Source organism: Strix uralensis, chromosome 16 (assembly GCF_047716275.1).
Source record: "Strix uralensis isolate ZFMK-TIS-50842 chromosome 16, bStrUra1, whole genome shotgun sequence".
NCBI classification, from domain to species: domain Eukaryota; kingdom Metazoa; phylum Chordata; class Aves; order Strigiformes; family Strigidae; genus Strix; species Strix uralensis.
Window position 1 is genome coordinate 8,311,554 of NC_133987.1, and position 23,101 is coordinate 8,334,654.

At 37.6% G+C, this 23,101-nt stretch overlaps 1 protein-coding gene across 4 annotated transcripts in view; it reads right to left on the bottom strand.

Annotated features, from left to right (window-relative positions):
- Positions 1-19,045, bottom strand: part of SDK1 (sidekick cell adhesion molecule 1) — a 417,651-nt gene extending 398,606 nt beyond the window's left edge. For 3 of the 4 annotated variants that reach the window (XM_074886028.1, XM_074886029.1, XM_074886026.1), the window contains exon 1: positions 17,342-18,965. In XM_074886028.1, coding sequence (XP_074742129.1) covers positions 17,342-17,813 — 472 coding nt within the window. In that variant the 5' untranslated portion in view covers positions 17,814-18,965. Of the gene's footprint in view, positions 1-17,341; positions 18,966-19,023 lie in introns of those variants that run through there. The other variant, XM_074886027.1, reaches the window with a different exon arrangement.
- Positions 19,046-23,101: the final 4,056 nt, after the last annotated feature.

Here is a 23,101-nt window from a genome sequence, read left to right on the forward strand (position 1 = left end):
GAACATACTAATTTTCCCTGCCAATTGTACATTTTTATGTAACAGTAACTAGGTTGATGTCAAAGAACTGAAACAAAATTATATACCATATGTCATACCAGAAGCAGCTTAAAGATTAGCATATTTATAAGACAAAAAATGCATTTTAAGTAATGCAAATATGAAAAAAATATTTATTTGTAAAAGCTTTTTTTTCCAAATCAAGTTAAAGTATGCTTTTCTACTTTACTTTTACAAGATCAAGGAAATTAAATTTCATCCTGTAGGAAAGATCTTAGAGAAACATCTGATATTGTGCAAAATGTCACCAATCAATAATTTATCCTTTCAAATTGTAATGTTAGAGTCTAAAGAATAATCCATTTCGTCCAACATAAGACAGAGAAGTCAGTCAATTTGGTAACGGTCATAATGGCTCAAAATATTCCAAACTGAAAACCATGTAGGACAAGAACTGAACATATAACTCTAAGTTTCTAACTAAAATCCAGTATTTTTGACACAAGCCTACTTCTGCACATTTCTAATTGGGTATCTTAATTCATTTAAACAAACTTATTAAACTTCTTAAAACCCCATTTAAAAAAATCTAAAAAGTACTGCTAATTGAAGGTGAACAATTAAAAGCATGTGTTTTCAGCAGAAGACCAATGTGCAAATTAAAGTATTATTAAAAACAAAACTAATGGCTAATTAAGAAGCTATACTTACCTTTATTATGGTCATTAACTCTCAAAGCAGCGATAAAGTCAGAATAATACTTGTCTACCTCGAAGAGACATGGTTCTCTACAAAGTTGATGGACTAACACGTACTTCAACATATTCCACGTGTATTTTGCTATATTGCCTTTGGTCATAATATATAATGTAGCTGACTTAAAGTCAATATCAAAATAGCTTGCCTATATGAAAGTGTATGCTAGTTAAATATATGTTTTCCCTAGTCGCACCATAATTTGTTATACAGGAATCCTCATAAAAAATAGTTACAGTTCTCTAACAAGGTTTTCAAAATGTGAAAACCGACTAAAAATAGCTTTATATTAATAATTAAAATACCCCCAAATTATATATATATTATATATACCCCAATAATTAAATACCCCAAAAAATTATAAAATTCCTTCTGATGATGAGGCTGATTTTTCCCATTACTGTGGCATTCATTTTAAGAGTCCAAAGCTGTGAGTAGCAGATTTTTGTATTATTAACATTGCCATTTGAACTAGCCAATATAATAAAGTCTCTAGTAAACTCTGATCAACCATCCTCAAAGGTTTGGTTCTGGTCTTTATAATTTTCTTTAGTAAGACTGAGAGGAATCTTGTCTTCATACACACTTTATGATGCACTACTAATAATCTGTAATAGAATTAATCGGGTAGTTTCCAAGAAGTAAGCAGTACAGCTACAGAAGTATTTTTGTTGCACAGTTCTTTCAACCTACTATTCATAGCTAAGAAAGTTCTGTAATTTCCCTAAATAGCTGTTCAGTAATACAGAAATATGCTTATTAAAATGTATTTTTCTTCCCTTAAATTATGTCATATTGTCAAATAGATACAAAAAGTAAACGAATGAATATTTGCAATATCAATGCAATATTGATATTGTGCAAGTGCTTCACCAGCACTTGCTCAGATTATTTTGCCCTGAAAGAGTTTGCATAGGTTAATTGTTCAGAACTTAATAAACAATTCTGTGGATGATGCATGAAGAGAAATAGGATGCAAGATGGTCAAATAGCCATCAAGACACTAAAGAAGATAAATGACAAAGGGTTCCTCTGCTACTCTAATCACAGTAATCAAAACTCTTCTCACCTATCTCCAGTCTTGTAAACACAGATCAGAGGGGATCCAGGAGATGATACTTGGTAAGTAAATACCTTTTCAAAAAAGTGATGGAATGTGTCATACTTAAGTATCACAACACTAATTGTTCTTTGATGTACAGAAACTTGTGGCTTACATGCAAACCCAAAGGTTCAATGTTCATTTTGATAAACAGGTCAGACTAACTGGAACCTGAGACACTGAAGGTTCAGAGAGACATAACTGCACAGGCCTCAGGATTACAGCAGAGCTCTATCCCTCTGGAGTCCCCAGAGGTTGTTGCTCTAAGAAAACCTTCTGCAAGAGGCAGCAGCTTTTAGCTGTTTTTCCTATTGAACATTTTTTCCCCTGTAACTTACAGTTTGTGAGATATGTATTCTATTCTCTGCCCAGATGGACAGTATCAGGAATTTATAGATAAGAACTCAAGAAAGATCCTTCATCTTCCAGTGTGGAAAAAGCCATTTATGCGGTATCTCTGTTGTCTCTCACACAGAACATCTTTTCTGCTAATAAAACTTCCTGCACTAGCTACAAAAACGTAAAAAAAAAAAAAAACCAACCCACAACCAAAATAAACCATACCAAACCAAAAAACCAACAACAAAAAAACCCCACCCACAACCCAAAACCAAGAAAAAAAAAACCAACACCACCAGAAAAAACCCCAACCAAAGGCAGGCAAAAAAAGGAGCAGGGGTAAGGGAAAGCTCAAGGAATATGGAATGCTGGTTTTTATAGAGAGAGTTTCTACAGAAAGGAGGAAGTTACATAAGGAAACAAGGTATCTTGAATTCTATCGGTGATTTTTAAAATCTTGGCAATTAGAGAAAATCCTTTTGCTTAACTTACTTGCATTTTTTTTTTGACTGCGAAACACCTAAAAGCAGGATAAATCTAAATATTTGAGTTACTGAGAACACATATCTTTCCTTTGGATCTAGTGAAAGGAAAGGACAATGTTTAGAATAAATACTGCTTTCTTATGATGGGGCATCTACACACATCTGGAATAGCCAAGTACAGTAAAATGCAACTCACAATTCAGTATCACTCTTTCTGTCTAGAATCCCTTTGTAATCAACTACATTTAAAACTTAAGACTTGGAAAAAATACCTCATTTTATTAAATAGCTTACACATGCTCCAGTAGAAGACTGAAGGTTATGGCTTTTATTAACTTGGTAAGCCATCGAACTGCTCTGTGCACCCTGCTAAGCAACATTGGTCAAAATGTAACAATTTTTTTTTTTTGCTTACTCTACACACTAAGATACAGTCCTATGTCTTGTCTTTTCCTGGTTCAAACAAAATTTCTGTTTAAAAAACCTTTCATTGTTTAAAAACTTTTCATTGTTTTGATCTCCTCAACAACCTGATTCTGTTTATTTTCTTAAGTCTCTCATATAGAGCCAAAATACAACATTAGAAAAACCCAAATAATACTCCCCCCCCCCAAAAAAAAGAAAAAAAACAACCAAAAAAACCCAAACCAACCCACAAAACTGAAACACAGGACTCCTTGGCTTCACTATGAGCTCCTATGAAAACTATATATCCCAAAAGACAAGTATTTGCATCATAAAATCCTTACATTTGAACTGACTTTTTACCTGGAAAGGTTATTACTTCCATTACCAATCTGTGCGAGCGGATAGACTAATTTTTCTGTTCCTGAAACCTGCTGAAGCGCATCCTTTTTCACACACAAAATCCCTCACATTTACTTAGTGCAAAAAAAATAGATCAGAATGACAGTAAGAAGAGAAGAGCAATTCACACACGGACATGGAAGAACTTCATTGGAATTAATCTGTATAACTTCAGTAATACTTATTAATAAACCCTACTGTATATATTAATTCCTCTACCAAAAAAGTTGTAAAACCATCCCAACACAACTGCAGCTTTTAAATGCCTAAAGAAAAACTAAGAATTTTATAAATAGCAACAAAAATGTTTAAAGCTTATAATCCTTCAAAACATTTTAAAGTGAAAATCATCATGTCAGAGAATGTTTTTAACACGCAAGCTCTACTGAATATAGGCTAAAATTAAAATCACCAACTTTTACACATCCCATTATTATGTTAGGAAAATTACATTAGTTACCGTGTTCAACCAAGCCATACAAATCTCGACCTTCATTTTTATGATATTAGTTTAGATGATCATTAATTTCCTCCTACCAAAAGGATTCATTGTAATTAGCCTAACACCTTTTGCAAGTTCTAAAGTATAGATGTGTACTATATAAGGAAAAAAAGACCTTTTTGTGCTACATATGTAATAACGCACTTCATTTTTTTTCCCCCCACAAATTTAAAAGCACACTGAATAAATGACCAACAGTGATGACAGACCATCCTTTACCAAGGACTTAAAGAGCGAAGGTTTCAAAGAGCTTGAAACCTGTTGCCTTTAGCTGTTTCTTAGAGAATGTACATCTGAAAGATCCGAACTCTGTTTCTGACAGAACTGCTGCACACACAGTGCTAAGTAATTGAATAACCACAAGTGTTTCGACTCCAACATGATTACATTTCACAATGCAGATTTATGTGATTTGAGATCTCTGTTTAAAATCATGCAATTTCATATAATTTTTCTCAGTCAATATACAAGGTACAAAATGAAACTACATTTAGATGCAGTCATAAACACGAATTATGCTTAGAAATCTGAAATTCAGCAATAGATGCATTTAAATCACAAATATTAGTTTTATACCCCCCCCTCCAGTAAATTACAGCATCACACATAACACTAGATTAATGTCTCTATCTGAAACAAAAAAAAATATTCCACCTTGTTTTATGTCATTTGGCTTAAGAACAGCATCTTAATGTTTATTAAGTTCACAACATTTTAGATAATTATTTCAATATCATTGTTTTCACATAGTTTCAGACAACTAAGAAAGATTATAAAAGAATATTATGTATAACAGCAAATGTGAAGCTGAAGTTGTTAAAATATATTCCAATTTTTCTCTAATATAAAGTAAATAAATAGCCAGATAATTTTGTGGGGGAAAAAAGTTTGAAAGGTTTATATATTTAAACATGGATTGACTGCACATAGCAGGATGAGTTTTTTTAAAACTCAAACACTTAAAATATCAGAAGAATTTAAAAATTAATTTTGATAAATTTCTGTGAAATAGGAGTAAGTAAACCTCACAAAAGGAAGGAGAAGACCTCCAAAATGAGTGTTTTAAAAACTGAGATGTTGTTAGATGGCCTTAGTTAAGGCTGGGCACTATTCATAATATTTCTGTAGTTTACCTCCTCTTTTTTTTTTTTTTAATTTGCTTTATCACCCCATTGCCTCTGCCAGCAGAATTTAGAGTAGCAGGTGAAGGAACATGAGTAGGGGAGAAGGAACTAAGAGTGGAAATTATTGCTAGAACAATATTTTCTCTCTTGAACTGCACCCTGAGGGTCACTGTTCTGAACACTGTAAGGGTGCAATTATTTAACTCAATGCTAAATGACAGAAACATTTTTGTTTAAAATAACCTGTTAAAAAAGAATTTTTTAAAATGGGGCAGAAGCATTAAAATGTAATTTTGGAAAATATAATTATGCAAAGCACTAATATGCCTAATAATAATATGTTCATTTAAAACTTCTTTCTATGTACATGTAATACTTTGTCTATAAAAACCAGAAAAGTAGAACTTCCAACCAGCATCAGTAATAGGACTTCAGAGGGCCTGAACACGCTGAAGGCTTCAAAAATCCCCGGTATATCAATCACTATGGACAGTTCTTCATACGTACAGTACATTCTACTTGTCAGCTTACTACGTGAATACCTAATTCTTGTGTTTTATTTGCCTTGATGCAGCATCTGACCAAGCATACATGCACACAGTTTATTCAGCATGTAGCCGCTTTTCCAGAACTTCAAGGCAGCTGAAACTGTTGGATGTTTGGAAAAGTGACTGAGAGCTGCAAATATGTATGAAATCAACATTTGTCTTTCACACAGAATATAAGATTTGACTGAATTATGAGAAATCCGTATCTGGCAACTCTAGTACTGGTTTTGGCAGCTCTTTCAGTCAAGGCGGTCACGTCCTTACAACAGCACTATATCTGGTCTTGTAATAAAACAAACAATAGCAAACATTTTCTTTCTTTCCCGAGTTAGATAATATCCACTGCCTTTGTCACATGTTAATAGTCCCAACAGAACTCTTCTGGCAAACACACAGATATGGATGTTAATTAAATTCAACTCAAGTGTGAGTGACAACTAGATGCATTGCACATACCCAATACCAACACTCACTAATTGGTTATAAAAAATGTGCAATATGCCATAATTTACCAAAGCACCAATGCCTAATCACTTCATGCTGCAATGAATTTCAAGTAAACATGAGTAGTTATGTCATTAATTCTAATAAAGTGACAGCTAACGCTTACTCCACTATAGTGAACACTTGCACAAAAACTGAGTTATCAGTATTTATAATGTCCAGCCACTCTAAAGAAAGATATTTAGAACACTAAGAATTCCTGTAAGAATTGTTCTTATATGTAAGAACATTTGTTCACATTGAAGTGTTGAAATCCAAAAATACTCAGCACTTTTTTTATACTTGCAATGTGAAAGCTTTCACTTCATTTGTATTAAACCATCAGGACAGATATTAAATAATATCACTGATCATTTATTAACCTCATAACTCTTTCTGAACACACTGCACAAGTACAAACTGACAGTTACTCTTTTGTCTGCAAAGTCAGCAGAGTGATCAAGAGGAGCTAAGCTTTTTGTTATTACCCAGCTGCGCTACCACATGATGATTGAAAACTTCTGGGGATGTAACTTCAGCTGAGATCAGAATACACCCTAGGGGAGAGGTTCTTCCCAAACTGATGAGTTTATGCTGGCACTGATGTAACTGAGCCACAGAATAAAATTAGAAGATTAAAAATACTGTCTCCTAATTCACCTGCCACCAATTCATACTGATAAATCACTTCCCTTTATTATTGTATTTGCCAATGGGTGAAAGCTTTTGTATTTTGTCATTTGTAAGTACAGAAAAACAACTCCTACTTACTGATCTTTGATTTAATCCTTGATTTATTAACTATCACAATGAAACTAACAATTTAAAGGGCAATGAAAATGCAATCCTACTTAGAGTAGAACCTGAACCAAAGAATATCCTTCCTCTGTTGAGCCCATTAAGACTCAGCCATTTAGGGGAAGCCACCACTGTTCCTGAGGTAATTTTAAAAGCTCTATCTGCCTTCAGCTTCCTCTGCTGACAAATTTTGGTTTCATTTGCCTGTGTTTTAGTTGTGTCTGTCTCTTCTCACTGACTGCCAACTTACAGAAGAAATTGCCTATAGAAAGGACATATTAAAACAGATGTATTCAGCATAACGTCAAATGTATAAAATAAATTCAAAAACGTTCAAAGAGCATTTAGGGTGAAAGTGATAGCACATTTGTTGGTGAAAGCTATTCTGCAGACATCAAGCTCCCAATCTGCTTCGTTACAGATTAAAAGTATCCATCTCTGTCCATGAGATTAGGATGGTCCAATTGCAGAGTCATTTATATTTTCTTATGGGTTGCTCCACTAATTTTTTTTATAGTGAAGCTCAACAATTTCAAAATATCAAAAATTTAAGGTTTAGCTCTTACCTGGGTTTCTGTAAGAGAATCAATAAGATATTTACTCTTCAAATTTTAACAGGCACAACAGTTAACATTGCAGATTTTTATTGATATCAGTATGCCATAAATATGTCTGTTCAAGTTTTGGGTAGCACAAGCCATAGCTACATCCAGTATACAAAAGCTGAAAATTATACTCATGAGAAACCTGAATGGGATTGACAAGGCATCATTTTAATTATGATACATTTACATAGTGAATGTAACGTTGAATTACCAGCACTTAGAACTTTTGAGTTTGACATGACTGTCATTAACTCAGAATTCTCAACTGAAGATTCAGAAAAATATGCATAAATATTTGACTCAATGCTAATAATAAATCATATATAATGAAAATAATTAAATCTGAGGAAGATTGCTATCAACACTAGTATGGAAGAACTTGAAATAAAGATGCTAGGTACTACATAAATGACTTCAGATAAGTTTTCAAAATACACAGGTATGAAATCTACCTTGTTCTGTTATCCATTGCTACTTCAAACTTGTGGATAAATGGGAGATCTATCCTCAGTCACCTGAAATTTTTCTGCTGATGACTTCATTAAACAATAGCATCACCAGCCTATTTTCTTAATTGAATTAAGGTGGAATCAATTAACCTATTTCCCCATTTCTGTGAACAAAAATGCTTAAAAGTGATATTTTAGCCTTGTTGTATAGATAACAACCACTAACAGGATTATGCTCTGTGAATTGGAAGCACCTTCTATCAGTCTAAAAAATTTCAGGAAGTTACTATGCAAAGTATGTATTCTTTTCCAGAAGAAAAAACCCCACAAACCTCTCGATAGTTCTTAAAAGCCAAGAATCTTGCACACTGGTTCCAAGAGAGAAGATAGCACAGAAGTTTTAAAAAAAAAAATGTTTAAGAAAACCAGAAATAACTTTATTTTCTTTTTAAAATAAGTTATTTTAAAAGTTATGGTTGCACATCCCGAGGCAGGAAATTAATTTAACAGTAATCCACATATTTTTCTACATTTAAGACATGACCAATGTTGCTCATGATAAAGAAGTAACTAGATATATTTGTTTAAAAAATATTCTAAAGGAAAATGGAAAGTTATTTCATAGCATTTACCTTAAAGTCTGGTGTTTGAAGAACTTCAGTTACTCCCTCTTCAAAAACAAATCTAACTTTTTCATGGCAATAGAAATAGCAAAAGGTAAACATGGGAGTTACTATTCCTGATCTCTTGCCTCAGTCTTATCTAGCATTTTTGAAAAACAATGACTGGGATAATCTACCATTAAACAATCTTTCTGATTATCTGTTGTGAACAAGGTCTTCCAACACAAAAAAAGCCCTGCTTCAGATAATACAAGTGTCCTAGAAAAGCTATGCTGTATCCAGTTAGAGGATAACTAAGGAATCTGTTCTACATTTCACATGTAGAATCAGGGGTTTTAAACTATCACCTCGGTCTTTTACTAGCAGTAGGCATTATTTGTATTACAATAGCATGTAGGAGCAATAATCAGAGACCAGAAGCACATTGTGATAGAGGTTCTATCAACCTAGGACAAAAAGATAAAGCAAATAGAGGACAACAGAGAGACACACAGATGGGCATACATGCGAACAATGAGACAGTCTTCGTCGTGGGACAACGGTATTTCCAGTGCATTATCAGCTAGGCTACTGTAAAAGGTTTTTTTATACATTGTAGGGGAGGAAAAAAAAAAAAAAAAAAAAAAAAGGAGTGCTTGAAAACTTTAAAGGACTTATTTGTTCATGGACAAAGAGTTTCTCCTAAATAGCAGGGACAGCAGGGAAGAAAGCACCAGGGTGCTGTTTTGCAAATGTTACGTTAGCATGATAGGTTAGAATCTGATTTTATTCAATCTCTTGATACTGAAGGAAAGAAAACAGTCCTGAACAATCTGCAAGAAAAGTTAGTTGTACTTCTACATGCACAGATTCAAGAGGACTTAAAACTACACTAATCAGTACTCACATTTTGAAATACGCCAGAGAATCCCCCTTACCGCCTCCCACCCACTTCAATACTACAGCAGTGTGTCACTTGCCATGTGTTCCATGCTATGATACATGTGTTATCTTTGTACTGCAAATATGGCATAGCACCATATATTTCTTTCCAATCACCACATACCATTTAGTTATTTCAGAAGTGCTTAGTCATGAATGTCCTTTGAACATCTTGACAGGCAAGAAATAAGAGCTATTCCCCAATGTGCAAGGAAGATAGCAATGACTGTGTTGTACTGAGACTGTATTTAACACATATGTTAGGTGAGCAAACAGTACCAGTATAAGAAAATGCATTTTTTCTAAATGCCTAAACATTTGAAATATTTGCATTATAGTTACACTATTTTCTTAGTACCTCCCCTTAAAACGTAGCATTGCTACCGAGTAGATTTCCTATGAACTCAATGTCAAAAACACATATCAAAGCCACATACACAAAGTTAGAAAAATATGAATCTAAGGATGAAAGCAGTGTCTACCAGATCTTCTGATTCTTTATGTAATAATGAGTTACAAACATCAATTTCAGTCTGGAATCAATGTGGGACCATTTTGGCAATATGTACTGGAGCTATGTATCATTATTCTCTACTTTCTGGTCCAAGAGGGCTATACCCAACAAATTATTTTTTAGATAACTTGTTAGACCTAGGAGTTTATTAGAAAAATATATGGCTTATGGCTTGAAAGACCATAAAGTGGTTTAAAGAGACCTAAGGGACAATGATTTATCTACCAGATTCAACTTTCTCTTACAGGCTGCCGCAATAGAGCATGGAAATGTGAAAAACAGGATTAAAGATTCAAGTTATCTGCTTAAAAACTGCAAATGCTTTATCGTTTATCAAAAATGACACTTCAAAAGTTATCTGGATGGTGTGACATAAGATTGTACAATCCAATTCCACATTTTACATAAAGTGGTGTTAAAAGACTTCCTTTCATCAGAGTTGTTGAAGCTCATACCACCGTTTTTACTTACTGAATCCGCCTATTAGATACAAACGTTAAAAAGTAACACCTGTGGAATTTGCAACTTAAGTTACAAAGTTTCTTGGGTTTAGAAAAAAATATTTTTCCCATTATCGGTCTTGAGAATTGAGATATAGGGGATTGATGGGAATATTCATATTACCTAACTTTAGCACTTACCCTACAAGCTTAGGTTAGGAAGACTTCATCTAACAGAGGGAGAAACTCAACAAAAGGGTGTTTCAGAGAGGAAATCCAAAGTTAAATCTTCTAAATCACCCTTTTAAAGGCACTAACCTTTCTATTTTCTACCCAGGAACAGCGGCCTCCACGCGTTTGTGAGAAGTGACTGGAAACTCTGTAACAATTTAAACTGATCTTAGTGATAGCTGCCAGGGTCATGCCCCCTGGCCATGCATTGCCATCACCTCTTTTGCACTGTCCCTGAGGCTTGTGCGACCCCAGTTTGAGCTAGTTCAGGGAACTAAACAGCTGGAAATTAACTTTAAAAACACTTCTCTTAAAAAGCCTAGATCTACATTGTTCATATTAGTGAGGGTACAGTTTGTATTACACTTCAAGGGCATTTCACAGATAAAACATATGATTAGCGACAGACTAGTATATATTCTAGTAATAGATTTATTATTGTTTATAGCAAGGGCAGAACAAAAAACAACTCTTAGTAAACCAAAAATATTAATGTTTAAGAGACAGTATACAAATAACAGGTATGTCTAGAAGCCAAGAATTTGTATAATGAAGAGATCTTACAAAACCAGTCATATATGTTTAAAAGTAATTTAGTACGCACATTAAAATAAAATGTTCTTCCCTCCTCAGCCACATAACCCCTTGAACTCAAACCTGCAAATGCCACATGAACTAATTCCTATAGAACCTATTGGAAGTTCTAGGGCTGTGACGTTTCAAAGACCATGTCCATAAAGTAATAGGAAAGTTTTACATACATGAAAAAAAAAAAAAAAAATTCATCACATCTATTTAACACCTATTTATAACCAATAAACTGAGAAAACAATACACTTTCCATAAGAAAGCATGCTAACTACTACACATCTCCGATTTAATAAATTTAACTAGGCTACATGTGAGGCCACTTATCAGAAGAGTTCTAGGGAATGAAAATTATGAAATTGTCTGAAATGGTCTGTAACAAGACCAACATCAGCACAGGCAGAAATAACTCCAGAAACCCCAACTTCTTCAGAAAGAGATCTTTCATGGAGTTATATTTTTATTCTGCATGAGCTATACGGGTGGTGAAGGGTCATCTTTGAGGCACATGAAGCGAAGAGTCTTTATTCACTAGAAAATACTCACTCGATAGTCAGAAATAGAAGTCAAGTCTCACCAATCACCTGCTTTCCAGCTGTAATAACTATCAGCAGTCTAATCCAATGCCATGCTATAGCTGCTAACAGTTCTTCCTTTAGTCCACACAAAAGTCTTCCTGTGCTAAATTTAAAAAATTTGGTAAATGAAAGATGGAGCCAAGCACTGACAAGAAAACAAAAAACTGAAAAACTGATCAGTGAGCAGTATTGTCTTAGTTCTAACTAACAAAGACAGTGAAATATGTATCAGTTTAAACTTAATCATAATGCACATGCATAAAGAATTCAGATTAAAGATGCACGAGCTGCCTTAGTTCTGGCATTTTCTAATCTCTGCACAAATCTTATAAAAATTATTCTAGTTTATGTAACTTCAAGAAAACACAATTTTGAGAAGATCAACAAATCATCAATCTGTTTCTTAAAAACTATTTAAATACATATTATGTATGTACATATGCAGAGGGAAGAAAAAAGGTCTATTTCTGCAATGAATTCAGCATGAATAAGATTTTGGTCCATGAGGAATATTCTGCCCACAGATTCATCACAACAAAAAGGTCCAAGTGAACCAAATAACTAGTCCATTCAGAATGTGATGTTCAGGTAAAGCTGTATAAAAAGTTGCTATAATGCATGAAAATCTTTTATTTGAATCAAGAGTGCATTCAAGATTTGTATGTATGTGCTGGTAAGAACATTAAAACAACAACAAAAAAAAATCCCTCCGAGACATCCAAAAGCCCAAGCCTTCACTTAACAGCTTCCTCACTTAAAGATTTTTTATTAAAATTTCTATTGTTTGTTTAATCAGACAATCTTTAAAATACTAGCCAATATTTGTCTTTGTTATTCAAAATATATGACTATGCACAGAGATGACAGAACCTTCCAGAACAACCTTTCAAGGACTATGAGCCATGGACTCACATTCCCTTCCATGCTTCTTAAGTGATGTGAAAGTCACACAGCTTAACTGCCACAACCTCTCTCTCCGGTCCTTCCTGGTCTAAGCGTCCTCTGGTAAATCATAAACCCAGTGTTGATAAACACTTATTACACATGGTCTTCCTTCACCTCTATTACACTGCACTCTCAAGAAACTATCTGAAACACTGTACTTAAAATATTAAGATACGTATACTCTTTGAACTTGCTTTGAGAAGTCTTGAGAATAAGTCATTTTTCAGCAAAACATAAGCATATAAACCAAAAGTAGGTTTACCACACTAGAGAGAGTTAGAAGTTGCATGATATGGCCACAGAAAAAGCCAACTCTCTCCACTCCATCTCTATTTAGACTAGGCTTGTATCTACTCCTCCAAATCAATTTTTTAATTATTATAATTATATACACAAAGAATTCACCTGTTTAAAAACTAGCACATACTTAAAATGTTCATCTAAAGAAAGGGAACACAAGAGGTAAATCAATAAAAATTAATGAGTTTCCAATAAACAGTAACAGAATTTTTTGAATTAGAAATGCATCATTCCACATTTAATTCAGAATGCTTTTCACTCTCCAATAAGTATTGCCCTCACATTTAACCATCTCTCTGTCCTTTCAACAGCTAAATACTCTATGCAAGTTACTTATCATCTCTACATCTAATGTAGTTTGAGAAATGCTTGAAAACGCTTCCTACACTTAGCATATTTATAAGTTATACCAGATCAAATATTCAAATTTTAAAAGTTGGGCCCCAGAAACATTTTCTTCTATCTTCCATGTCACAGCTTCTGTCAAAGCGTAATAGATATCAATATCATCTTAAATGCACATTCAGGTATGTGTAGAATTCTGAATTACAGATTTGATCAAGTAGCATAAAAAGATTACACTTCCATTGCTGTAAAACTAAGAAGAATCAGACAAGCTTCCTTTTCTTAATATTTAAGGATATCCATCTCCTGCTGGAGAAGCTTAAAGCTTTGCACTGCTTTTATCTATTTTAAAATCATTCTGAACAACAACCATCAATCCGAAGAAGTATATTTTTTAAGTATTTTTTCACTCTTCAACAAAAGTAAGACATTGGGAAGGTAGTTAAATCCATTAAGATGCATGTAGAGCAGCCTCTAGCAACTTCCAACCTATTTAAGTAAGCAGAATTTTTCCATTTCCATACAAATATTCTAGTATTTTAGTAAACATTTTGTACCTCAGTAGGCATCAGTTAATCTCATACCAAGCTAATAAATTCCACTCCTGTAACAAGCTCTATGTACTCAACAGGACTATGCCCAGGCATGCTGGACCACTGAGCTAGAGGTCACTGCAGGATAATGTTCTCCTAAGTACAGCAGTTAGGTACTGTGTCGAAATGACTCACTTCTACCATCACCTTGCAAATTCTAATTTGATAATTACAGTGATTATCAATTAGCACCTCATCACTATTTGACGACACACAATGACTTGAGGCTAACTAGCACTGAGTACTCAAAGTTGACAAAAACGCCATGAAAGGAGGCGCGTGGCACAGGCTAGCAGGCATGAGGAACTGAGTAAACAAAGAAATGTGCAACAGTTTTCAGACTCTTACAGGTTAATTTTTCTGCCAAGCTTCCCATTCATTCACAGATGGGCCAATGTAACAAGCCAGGTGAGACTCCCACATAGTCTGAACCGGCTCCTGTGTAGACCTGCGGCCATTACAGAGGTGGCAGTACCAGTCCGGGCTGTGTTCAGGGGACAGGCCACAACCTCTGTCATCTCTATGTTTCTTCCACCCAGAAAATTACTCCCGTAATGAGGAGGTCTGCACTAACAATGCTAAGGTTATTATTCAGTACAATAATCCACTGTATGTTTTGCAATAATTATATTCGCTTTGAAAAGGAAAAAGAAATAACATAAATCGTTATATCTAATTATGTAACAAAACTACCAGCAGATGGAAAAGCTGAAGAGCCAAGTACAAAATGAATTTACAAGTAGTTTTATCTACAGTTCACCTCTAGGTCTGCTTTTACATGGATGATCATTCAAGTCTAGAGAATACTCAACCAACCTGTTGCAGCTGAAAACCTTTTCTTCCTTTCACCTTACAGTATAAGACACTTAATCTCAACAAGTTTATCTAATCAGTTTCCTATGAACTAAGAAACTGCATTTCAGTATGCCTGAAATATTTCTTATTTCTTTAATGCTGAAATAGTTATTATAGAAACATTAGCTAGTTATAGGATAGTATTATGATTCATTCAAAATAGACATGGCCCATATATTTAGAATGTTCATTTTTGTATCACATAAAAAGATTGGAGTCATGTAATTCTCTCATGCATATGACCACATCATTCCATTAAAAACTTTCTATGGCTGTAGCAAAATTTCCATTTTCATGAAGGACTTTTATAAAAACTGTCATCTTCTCTCTAAAGTAAATTTTTGCATAAAAATGATGAATGTATTAGAATCCATTAGAATTCAGAGTGCAAAAAGAACCGTAAGTTATAAATGAATACAAATTTTGTGAAAACCTAATAGAAGCACTCTGCATTAAGACTTCCACACTGGTTTACGTGTCAAAGAATTTTTAGAGCACTAACTGTAATTTGCGTTTTCTGCATTATATAAAAATAAACACATATTTTGTTTCCGCATTATATAATTGTTTTATCTTTCATTGTTTAATGTCTTCTAAACTCCATACCTTTATCTACACCAATATTTCTCAGAAATAATCTATCTTATTCTCTTTGCTTCCCCTCCCCCTCTTAAATAGTGATGGGTAAAACTAACTTGGTGTTAGGACTTCTCTTCAGGATAGTTTGTAAACACTACCTAACTCCCTGAGATATATATTACATAAAACTGATACTACTGCAAATGCTTAGTAATCTGAAATAGTACTAAAAAAATTTTCAATAGCATATGTGCTATACAAAAGTTTCAATTCACTTTTTAATCCAATAAAATGGTTAGTTTACTAGTAAACCACAGAAAACTGTTTTACATGGCATCTAGATTGATTCCTGAATCATTGACACGGAAAACTGCCTTATACGAAAAATTTTTTGCATTTTTAAGTAAACATCAAGAATCATCAGCATCTGTCGTCCAAAACAAAGCATCATGTTGGCATCTATCCACAACACAACTACCAAAATCTAAAAAAAAAAAAAAAAAAAAAAAAAAAAAAAGAAGTGATGTGAATTTTAATTTGCAGAGAGAATTATTTCAGGTATGTCTTGTTTCAGAATAACAATACCCTGTTGGGGCTTGCAGGCCTCAGCATAAGTAGTTTGGGAATAGCAATGACAGCATAAACAAAGCACTGAAAAAGGTTTATGAGGGTGGAGTCAATTATTAAACACTGGATTAAAACTCTTCTATATCCTGCGGCTCCAAACTTTCTGAGGATGCAGTAGTAAACCTCAGCAGACTTGGTTTATAACCCCTCTTCCTCAGCACACAAGCCCATCCAGTTATGAAAACTGAATGCACTGTTGTTCCCTATGAAATACTTGAAAACAAAGAACTAAAACACAAAGACCCTTCCCCTTCATAGGGTATTAACTTCCGCTTTTAATAACTAACTCCTCGTCCCACACGGTACAGTTCTGCATTGTCCAACACATACCACTTCAGTCAGACAATGCACACAGCAATAAAACTCAACGCAGCAAAGAAAGTGAAAGCTGCATTTGTTCAGCATGTCATTTGGCGCAGCCAACTGTAATGCTTCTGCCTGCCATTTATTGTTTACTCTGTCAAAGGATTATTAAGAAATAGGCTACATTTGGCAATTTTTTGAGAAGGGAATTTACATGCAAAGTGACTGACACTTGATATTTAAAGTCTATTGGTCGACTCTGACCCTTCGTTTACAAGTGACTCATTTGACTGCAAGGATCTCTGATGTGGAAATGCTCAGATACGAATCAATTGCAGTTTTTGTCTCGGGTAAATGTTACTTGGCAATCCAAAAGAAATGAACAATGCTCGAACCGGGGTTCACATAGAATAGTACTCATATGTTTAAAGAATTCCTTTTACATGCCTGATTTAGTTCTAGTCGGCGGATTTATGACTCCCCTTCTCCTCATAACTTATCTCAGCACACAGTGTTTTTAAACACACACACACACACACAACCAGCAGTTAACTCTTTTGCTGCCTAAAAGAACAGAAATGTACAGACGTATTTAAGTAAATAAAAAAGGGAGGTTTGGTCTCGATGGGGCTTTTGATTTTCTGTGGGAGGTTGGGATAGGGGAAGGATAGGACGAGAAAGGGAAAGAAACATGTAGGTACAGTTTGCAAATCCCTGTTCCATAAAGAAACGATTGTGTGTAAGAAACGACCATTCCTACATGAAATCAGCTCAGCGCGAATTCTGCAGTTTACCTCTGATAAGGATAAAGTAAAAGGGTTTTTCTGTACCCGAGCGAGACTCCCTTCCTCTTAGAAGGCAGATGCAGCATTTCTATAAACAAAAATGTCTCTAACCCTACCTTGTGCCAGTGCTTGCAACATGTGGAGCTGAAGCAACAGAAACGCCCACCATCCCCGACAGAAGATGAAACAGAAGTTTAACTTTATCATCATTCCACCTCGCCTGCTATTCCTTCGGGCAATAATTTCGCGATCCACCTTTCTTTCAACAGTTATTGCCTCACTGATCCCCATCCGATCCGGCTGCCTGCCCCTCCTGACAGCGCTTTGGTCACTGCTCATTCCGCACCCCGAGGCCGGGTTCTCTGTGGTGGGTTGGGACCATCGCCCGCTGCCTTTGCCCCGGAGTTTGGGGGGAACCGAAGCCCCCACTTCCCAGGCACGGCGGACTCTTTGATTTGTGCTCACTTTGCCTGCAACCCGAAAGCAGCACTCCCTGTGCCTCCCGGTATGATAATCGCCACCTAAGTCAATGTTTCTTGTGGAGGTATTGATTGCACCAAAACAACCAGTCAGAAATGTGAAACACATGTTTCTCTGCACTGTCACATCCAATGCCTTCAACAGAGAGGGAGTAAGTTTATTGGCGTCAGTATTTCAGTAAATCCGGATCCTTCAGCACATCGCTAACAGAAACAGAGAGAGACTGATCCATCTTAGCCATCAGCAGACAATCCAAAGAGTACCTTTCATACCACAACAATGATGGAAACTGTTACCCCTGTGATTTTTGTAAAGCGTGGTGAGTTTTCCAGCATGTGTCCCATTCTCCTTTACCTTGCGATAGAAGTGTTAAATTCTCGTGGAAGAGGGGGAAAAAAAAAAAAAAAAAAAAAAAGCGCCAAGGAAAAAAAAATACCTAATTGAAAGTATCTCGCTATTCCTTGCGCTAAGGATTTATTTCAGACAATTTCAAGATTAGCCATGCAGACAGGGTAGTCTCCAGATATCCCTGCAAAGCTCTGCATAGTTTATATTAATCCGATTTTCCTTTGGATACAAATCTCTACCGTCAATAGAAGGATTTGAAGGGTCCTCGAGCAGGTAAATTGAGCAGCTCTGGCTGTGATTCCAGCTCGCTGTGCAGTCAGTCAGCCACAGGCCAGCGGCGATGTCACTTGAACTCTCACGTTCAGCCGGAGGTAGGGAAAACCTCAGTTGATCATATCTCCCTCCTCCTCGAAGATTGGTGCTGATCTCTTTCTTGCAGGGAGACCACGACAAAAAATCACCTCTAACATGTAAAGCGCTTTTCTTCTGACCGGCTGTGGACGCAGCAACGAAACAAATCCTGAGCTGGATAGTGTCCGGGGCGGGGGAAGGGAAAATCTCCCGAAACAAACAGCAACAAGGTGAAATCCTTCCAGCTTTGCTTAGATGGACTCCTGCTTTCCTTGTTTATGCAGCCCAGGGATCCTGGTTCTTCCTCTGAGCGTCTCTCCCTTACAGAAGCTGTAAACACAAGAGGGAAAGCGCTATCACAACAGCAGCCGCGGCGGCAATAAAACCGTACCAAAAAAAAAAAAAAACCCACCAAAAAAAAAAACCCCAACAAACCCAACCAAAACCCAGCGCTGAAGGTTTTACATTTAAACAATGCATCGGGTATTGTTTCAGTCCCGCCTTCCGTAAAGGGAAAAGTTTCGTGGGAGATTCCCTCCCCCCCCTTATTAAAAAGAAAGAATACGAATAGTTATAAAAGAAGTACACCCAGGATAAACGCAAGTTAAAAACAAAGCACCTAAACGCGAAGTTGAGCAAACAAAAATCTTGTCAGCTCTCTCCCCCGCCCCCCCCCCCGAAAGACAGCCTGAACTTTTCTCGCCTCCATCAGCACAAGCGCGGTTTTAACCCTCCCCTGGCAGCAGACTCGCACTTCACCCGCCACCCCCCCCGGGCTCCTACCTCCCCATCTCCGCCCGCGTCCTCGCTCCCCTCTCACCTCCCTCCAACCCGGCAGCCGCGCCTGCCGCCTCACCCCTCTCCTCCCTCCCCGTCTCTCCACAGCCCGCGGCCCCCCCGCCCCAAACACGCCTCACCCCACCTTCCCCTGACCTACACCTCAGCGGGGCTGTGTCGGGGGGGGGGGGGGGTGGTGGTGAGGGGGAACATCCTCCACGGACCTGAGGAGGGAGCTACTGCGTGGGGGGGTGTGTGTGGAACTGTCAGGACGGCGCGGGGGTTTCAGGACAGGTTTGCCCGCCGGCTCTCCACGGGCACCGGAGGAGGAGCCCCCCCCTTCCTCCCCGTATACACCCCCAGACGCGCTGCCCCGCCGCCAGCGCGGGACCTGCCCGCAGCCGCCCCCAGCGCTCTGCGCCCTCCCGCTCCTCCTCCCCCCCCCCCCCCTCCGCATAGCACCGCCTCCAGCCAGGCCGCTGATTGGGCGGGGGGGGGCGCACGAGCCGCGCTCGCGCAAGGCGGGAGGGACGTTGTCCCGCGTCCCGCATCCCGCTGGCGGGGGTGGGGGGGGCCAGGGCGCGCGCACACACACACAGGCGTCACCCCTCGGCCTCGCGCTCATTTACAGCCGCGCGCGTGCACCCCCCCCCCCCCCCGCCCCCGCCCCCGCCCCCGCCCCCGCCCCCGCCCCCGCCCCCTTTTTTTCCTCCGCGGGGGAGTCAGTTTGTCCCGCGGCCCCGCGCTCGCTAACGGCCGCGCGCCTGCGCGCCTGGCGGGACCGTCTCCCGCGCTCGCGGCGCCCCCTAGGCCTGGGAACCGCCACCGGCGCCCTGCGCGGCTGCTGGCGGGGGGCACACGCCGGGCACAGGCGGGGGGGGGCGGCTGCTCCCGCCGGGGCGCTGCCGGCAGCTGCGCTGTTTGTCAGCGAACAAGGGAAATAGCAGGTATGTGACAAAGGCAGAGAGCCTGGAGGTGCGGATTAACACCCCCCCACACACACACTCCCTTCCTGCTCTTTGTGTTGTGCCGAATTCAGCCCGCGAGGTTGGCAGGGCAGCAAAGTTTCTGAGCCTGGTTTGGCTTTATTCGATGAGTTTAGAGAATGCTTGAGTTGAAGATTGGCGGCCAGCTTCTGTTCTTTTTTCCTTTTTGACAAGCTGTCTCTTATGATAGAGTCATGCAGGCAAACACAGTAAATTACCCCATCAAATGCAAGGTCATTTTTTTGTATTATTAACAGCTGGCATTATGGGTTTCTGACTGAAGTATATTCTTCAAGAAAGCACCTTTTTCTCATGCCTTTGTTATTTTACAGCATAAAAAGTGAAGTGTTTTCACTGTCACCACACAGTACAGGTGAACGTGTATTAGTTCCATGGCAATGTCCGCCTCGTGCGGGTGACACGTGCTCTGCAGTTGCACCCTCTTCACGCCATCAAATTCATGCAACCTACTGGCCAGTTTTTCCTCTTGACCCTCCCTTTGTATCTCACGGGTATATCTTTTCTGCCAGATTCTCACCTACACTGGTGCCTGCTTCTTCCAGTATCTAGCAAGTTATAAGGTTTATGACACTCATTTTCTGCCCTTCCTCCTTTGCTGTGTGTGAAAGCTTGTTGCTCCTGTGCTCAAGACATTGCTGTACTTAAATTCTTCTCCTGTTCTGTCACCTTTTCCTGGTAACTAAAAGATATGAGCTGTACTTCAACAACTGTCTCTTCCATGTGGTCAATAGAGTGTAAATAGCAATTCTGCTGAATCTCTCACGTCACACTTTCCTTTTTTTGTGTGTAGAACACATGAATAATTATCTACAGATATCAGGACCCTGTGCCTCTGATTTTCCCTTCAATATGTCCGTTTTGAGAACAATGCAAAGTGAACCTAGATTGTTTTTGGCTGTGTTGAGAACTGACCTCAAGGAAGTAACAATCTGTTTGTAACTCCCATTGCGCCATTAATAGTAGTTAATTACTGCATCATGAAGAAACTTTTTATTTAACCAGTAATTTTGGGTGGGACTGATTTACCTTAACTGGAAATGGAAAGTACATTTAATTGTGCATTTGGTGGTTGGTTTTTTTAAGTACTGTTAACAAAGGAGCATAGGGCTGCTGATAGATGGCTTAAGATTTCAAGTTCAGTTTGGTCACTAAGAAAGTACTTGGTGCTTCCTTTTAAGTTCAAAGGGAGGCTATTTGCGATGGTTGTGTTATTGTTGTCTAAAGTCTGCTGAAACAGTTGTCATGAAACTTACATTTTAAAAACAAGATGCTACAGAAGAGCAATACTAATTTCTGTTACCTTGTTTATTTTAGTGAAAGCTTGTTTCTTCGTGGAATCAATACATTTTCCTTGCAGCACTTTAAATCTGTTCAGCTTGCAAACATAAGAATGGGAAGCTAACCCGTTTCATCATTCATACCTTGCTTTTTAAAAAATAGCTAAATAGGTAGTGTCTTTTATAGCTGCCAACTCCACGTCTTGGGTGAAATGTTTTCAGTTTGTTATTTCCTTATTTTTAAACAAGAACCCTGTCCCTTTGACATGTCACAGAGGACAATATTTGTGGGGGTTTTGTGTTGGTTTTTTTTTCTATTTGTCTTCATTGCAATAACTATACTTAATAGTGTTCAAACCAGAAAAAAAAAATAAAATACCTGAAGCCTTGTTATCTAGAATAGTAAAAGCATTTCACCATTTTACTACCTTTGTTCTGTACCTGCTTCTTCACTCTCCTGCATGCATGTAACAAGTGAGGAGCTAAACCTTTAAACACAAAGCAGGAAGAGTAGTAGGAGAACAGGCCTCCCACCTGAAAAGGCAGAAACAACAAACCTGATGCTCATAAAGACAGAAAAAAAGAGGGGATGAGTTTTCAGGAGTTTTAAAAGTAAGGAAAAGAAAAGAAAAGCAGCAATGTTTCATTTGAAGGTGGAGAAAATGAGGTAAAAGAGGTTTTTTCCAATGACTGCTGTGTTCTGCAATGAGATATAAATGCGATAAGTCTTCTAAGAGCTGGAGACTTTTTGTATAATTAGTACAGAATGGTGGGACATTTTATTTACATAAGTGCTGAGACAGTGAGACAAAAGAGAGAAGTATAGAAGGGTCCACTACTCAAAGACCGGCCACTTAATGAAAGGCAGCCTTCTAGCCAAGAAAATGGAATTATGGAACTACTTCCAGAGGAAAATCTCACCCATGTTGTACAACCTTAATTCTTAGTTTCCTTTTACAAGACTTTGTGTCTTCTAGGGTATAGCTTTTTGACTCTTTCTAGCACTTGGATTTAGCTAGACTCCTTTAGAGAAACCATTCTTATTTACAAATAGTTTTCTATTCTCTTTTGAGAGATGCAGCAGGTTGTTTTAATCTAGTGTATCTCTTGATGCAGTCTGTTTCTTGCAGTTACTGATGGGTAGTACCCAGCTGGGGTGTAGATGATGCCAAATGTGAAGTTTTTTCAAACAGGTAATTGCTATGGTTTGCTCGCCTATTTTAGTCCTGTTACCCAAGTAATTATCTTGCATTCATTCTTCCACCACCAAAAAAATCCCCCCCAGTTTGTACTAAGTGGTATTTTCCACCAGTGCAGTTTCTTGGATAATGACTTACTCTACCTGAAAAAAGTTAACTTGTAAAGAAAAAACCCTTACCAAAAACTTTGAAAATTAAATGGAGAGAGATATGAAGACTTTAACAGGCAAAATCCTAATACACTATTGCAACCTAAAAGTTAATATTCTAGTAAGATCTTCATCATAAGTAATGTAGAACAATTAATATTTCTAATTCCTTGATTAGAAGCATTTCCTGTAGAAGTTATAGATCATGTGTGTACCCTGAAAACACTTTTGTGGTTTGTTCCTACACTTCCATTTTCCTTCATTCAACAACTTTAAGTGCAAAACTCG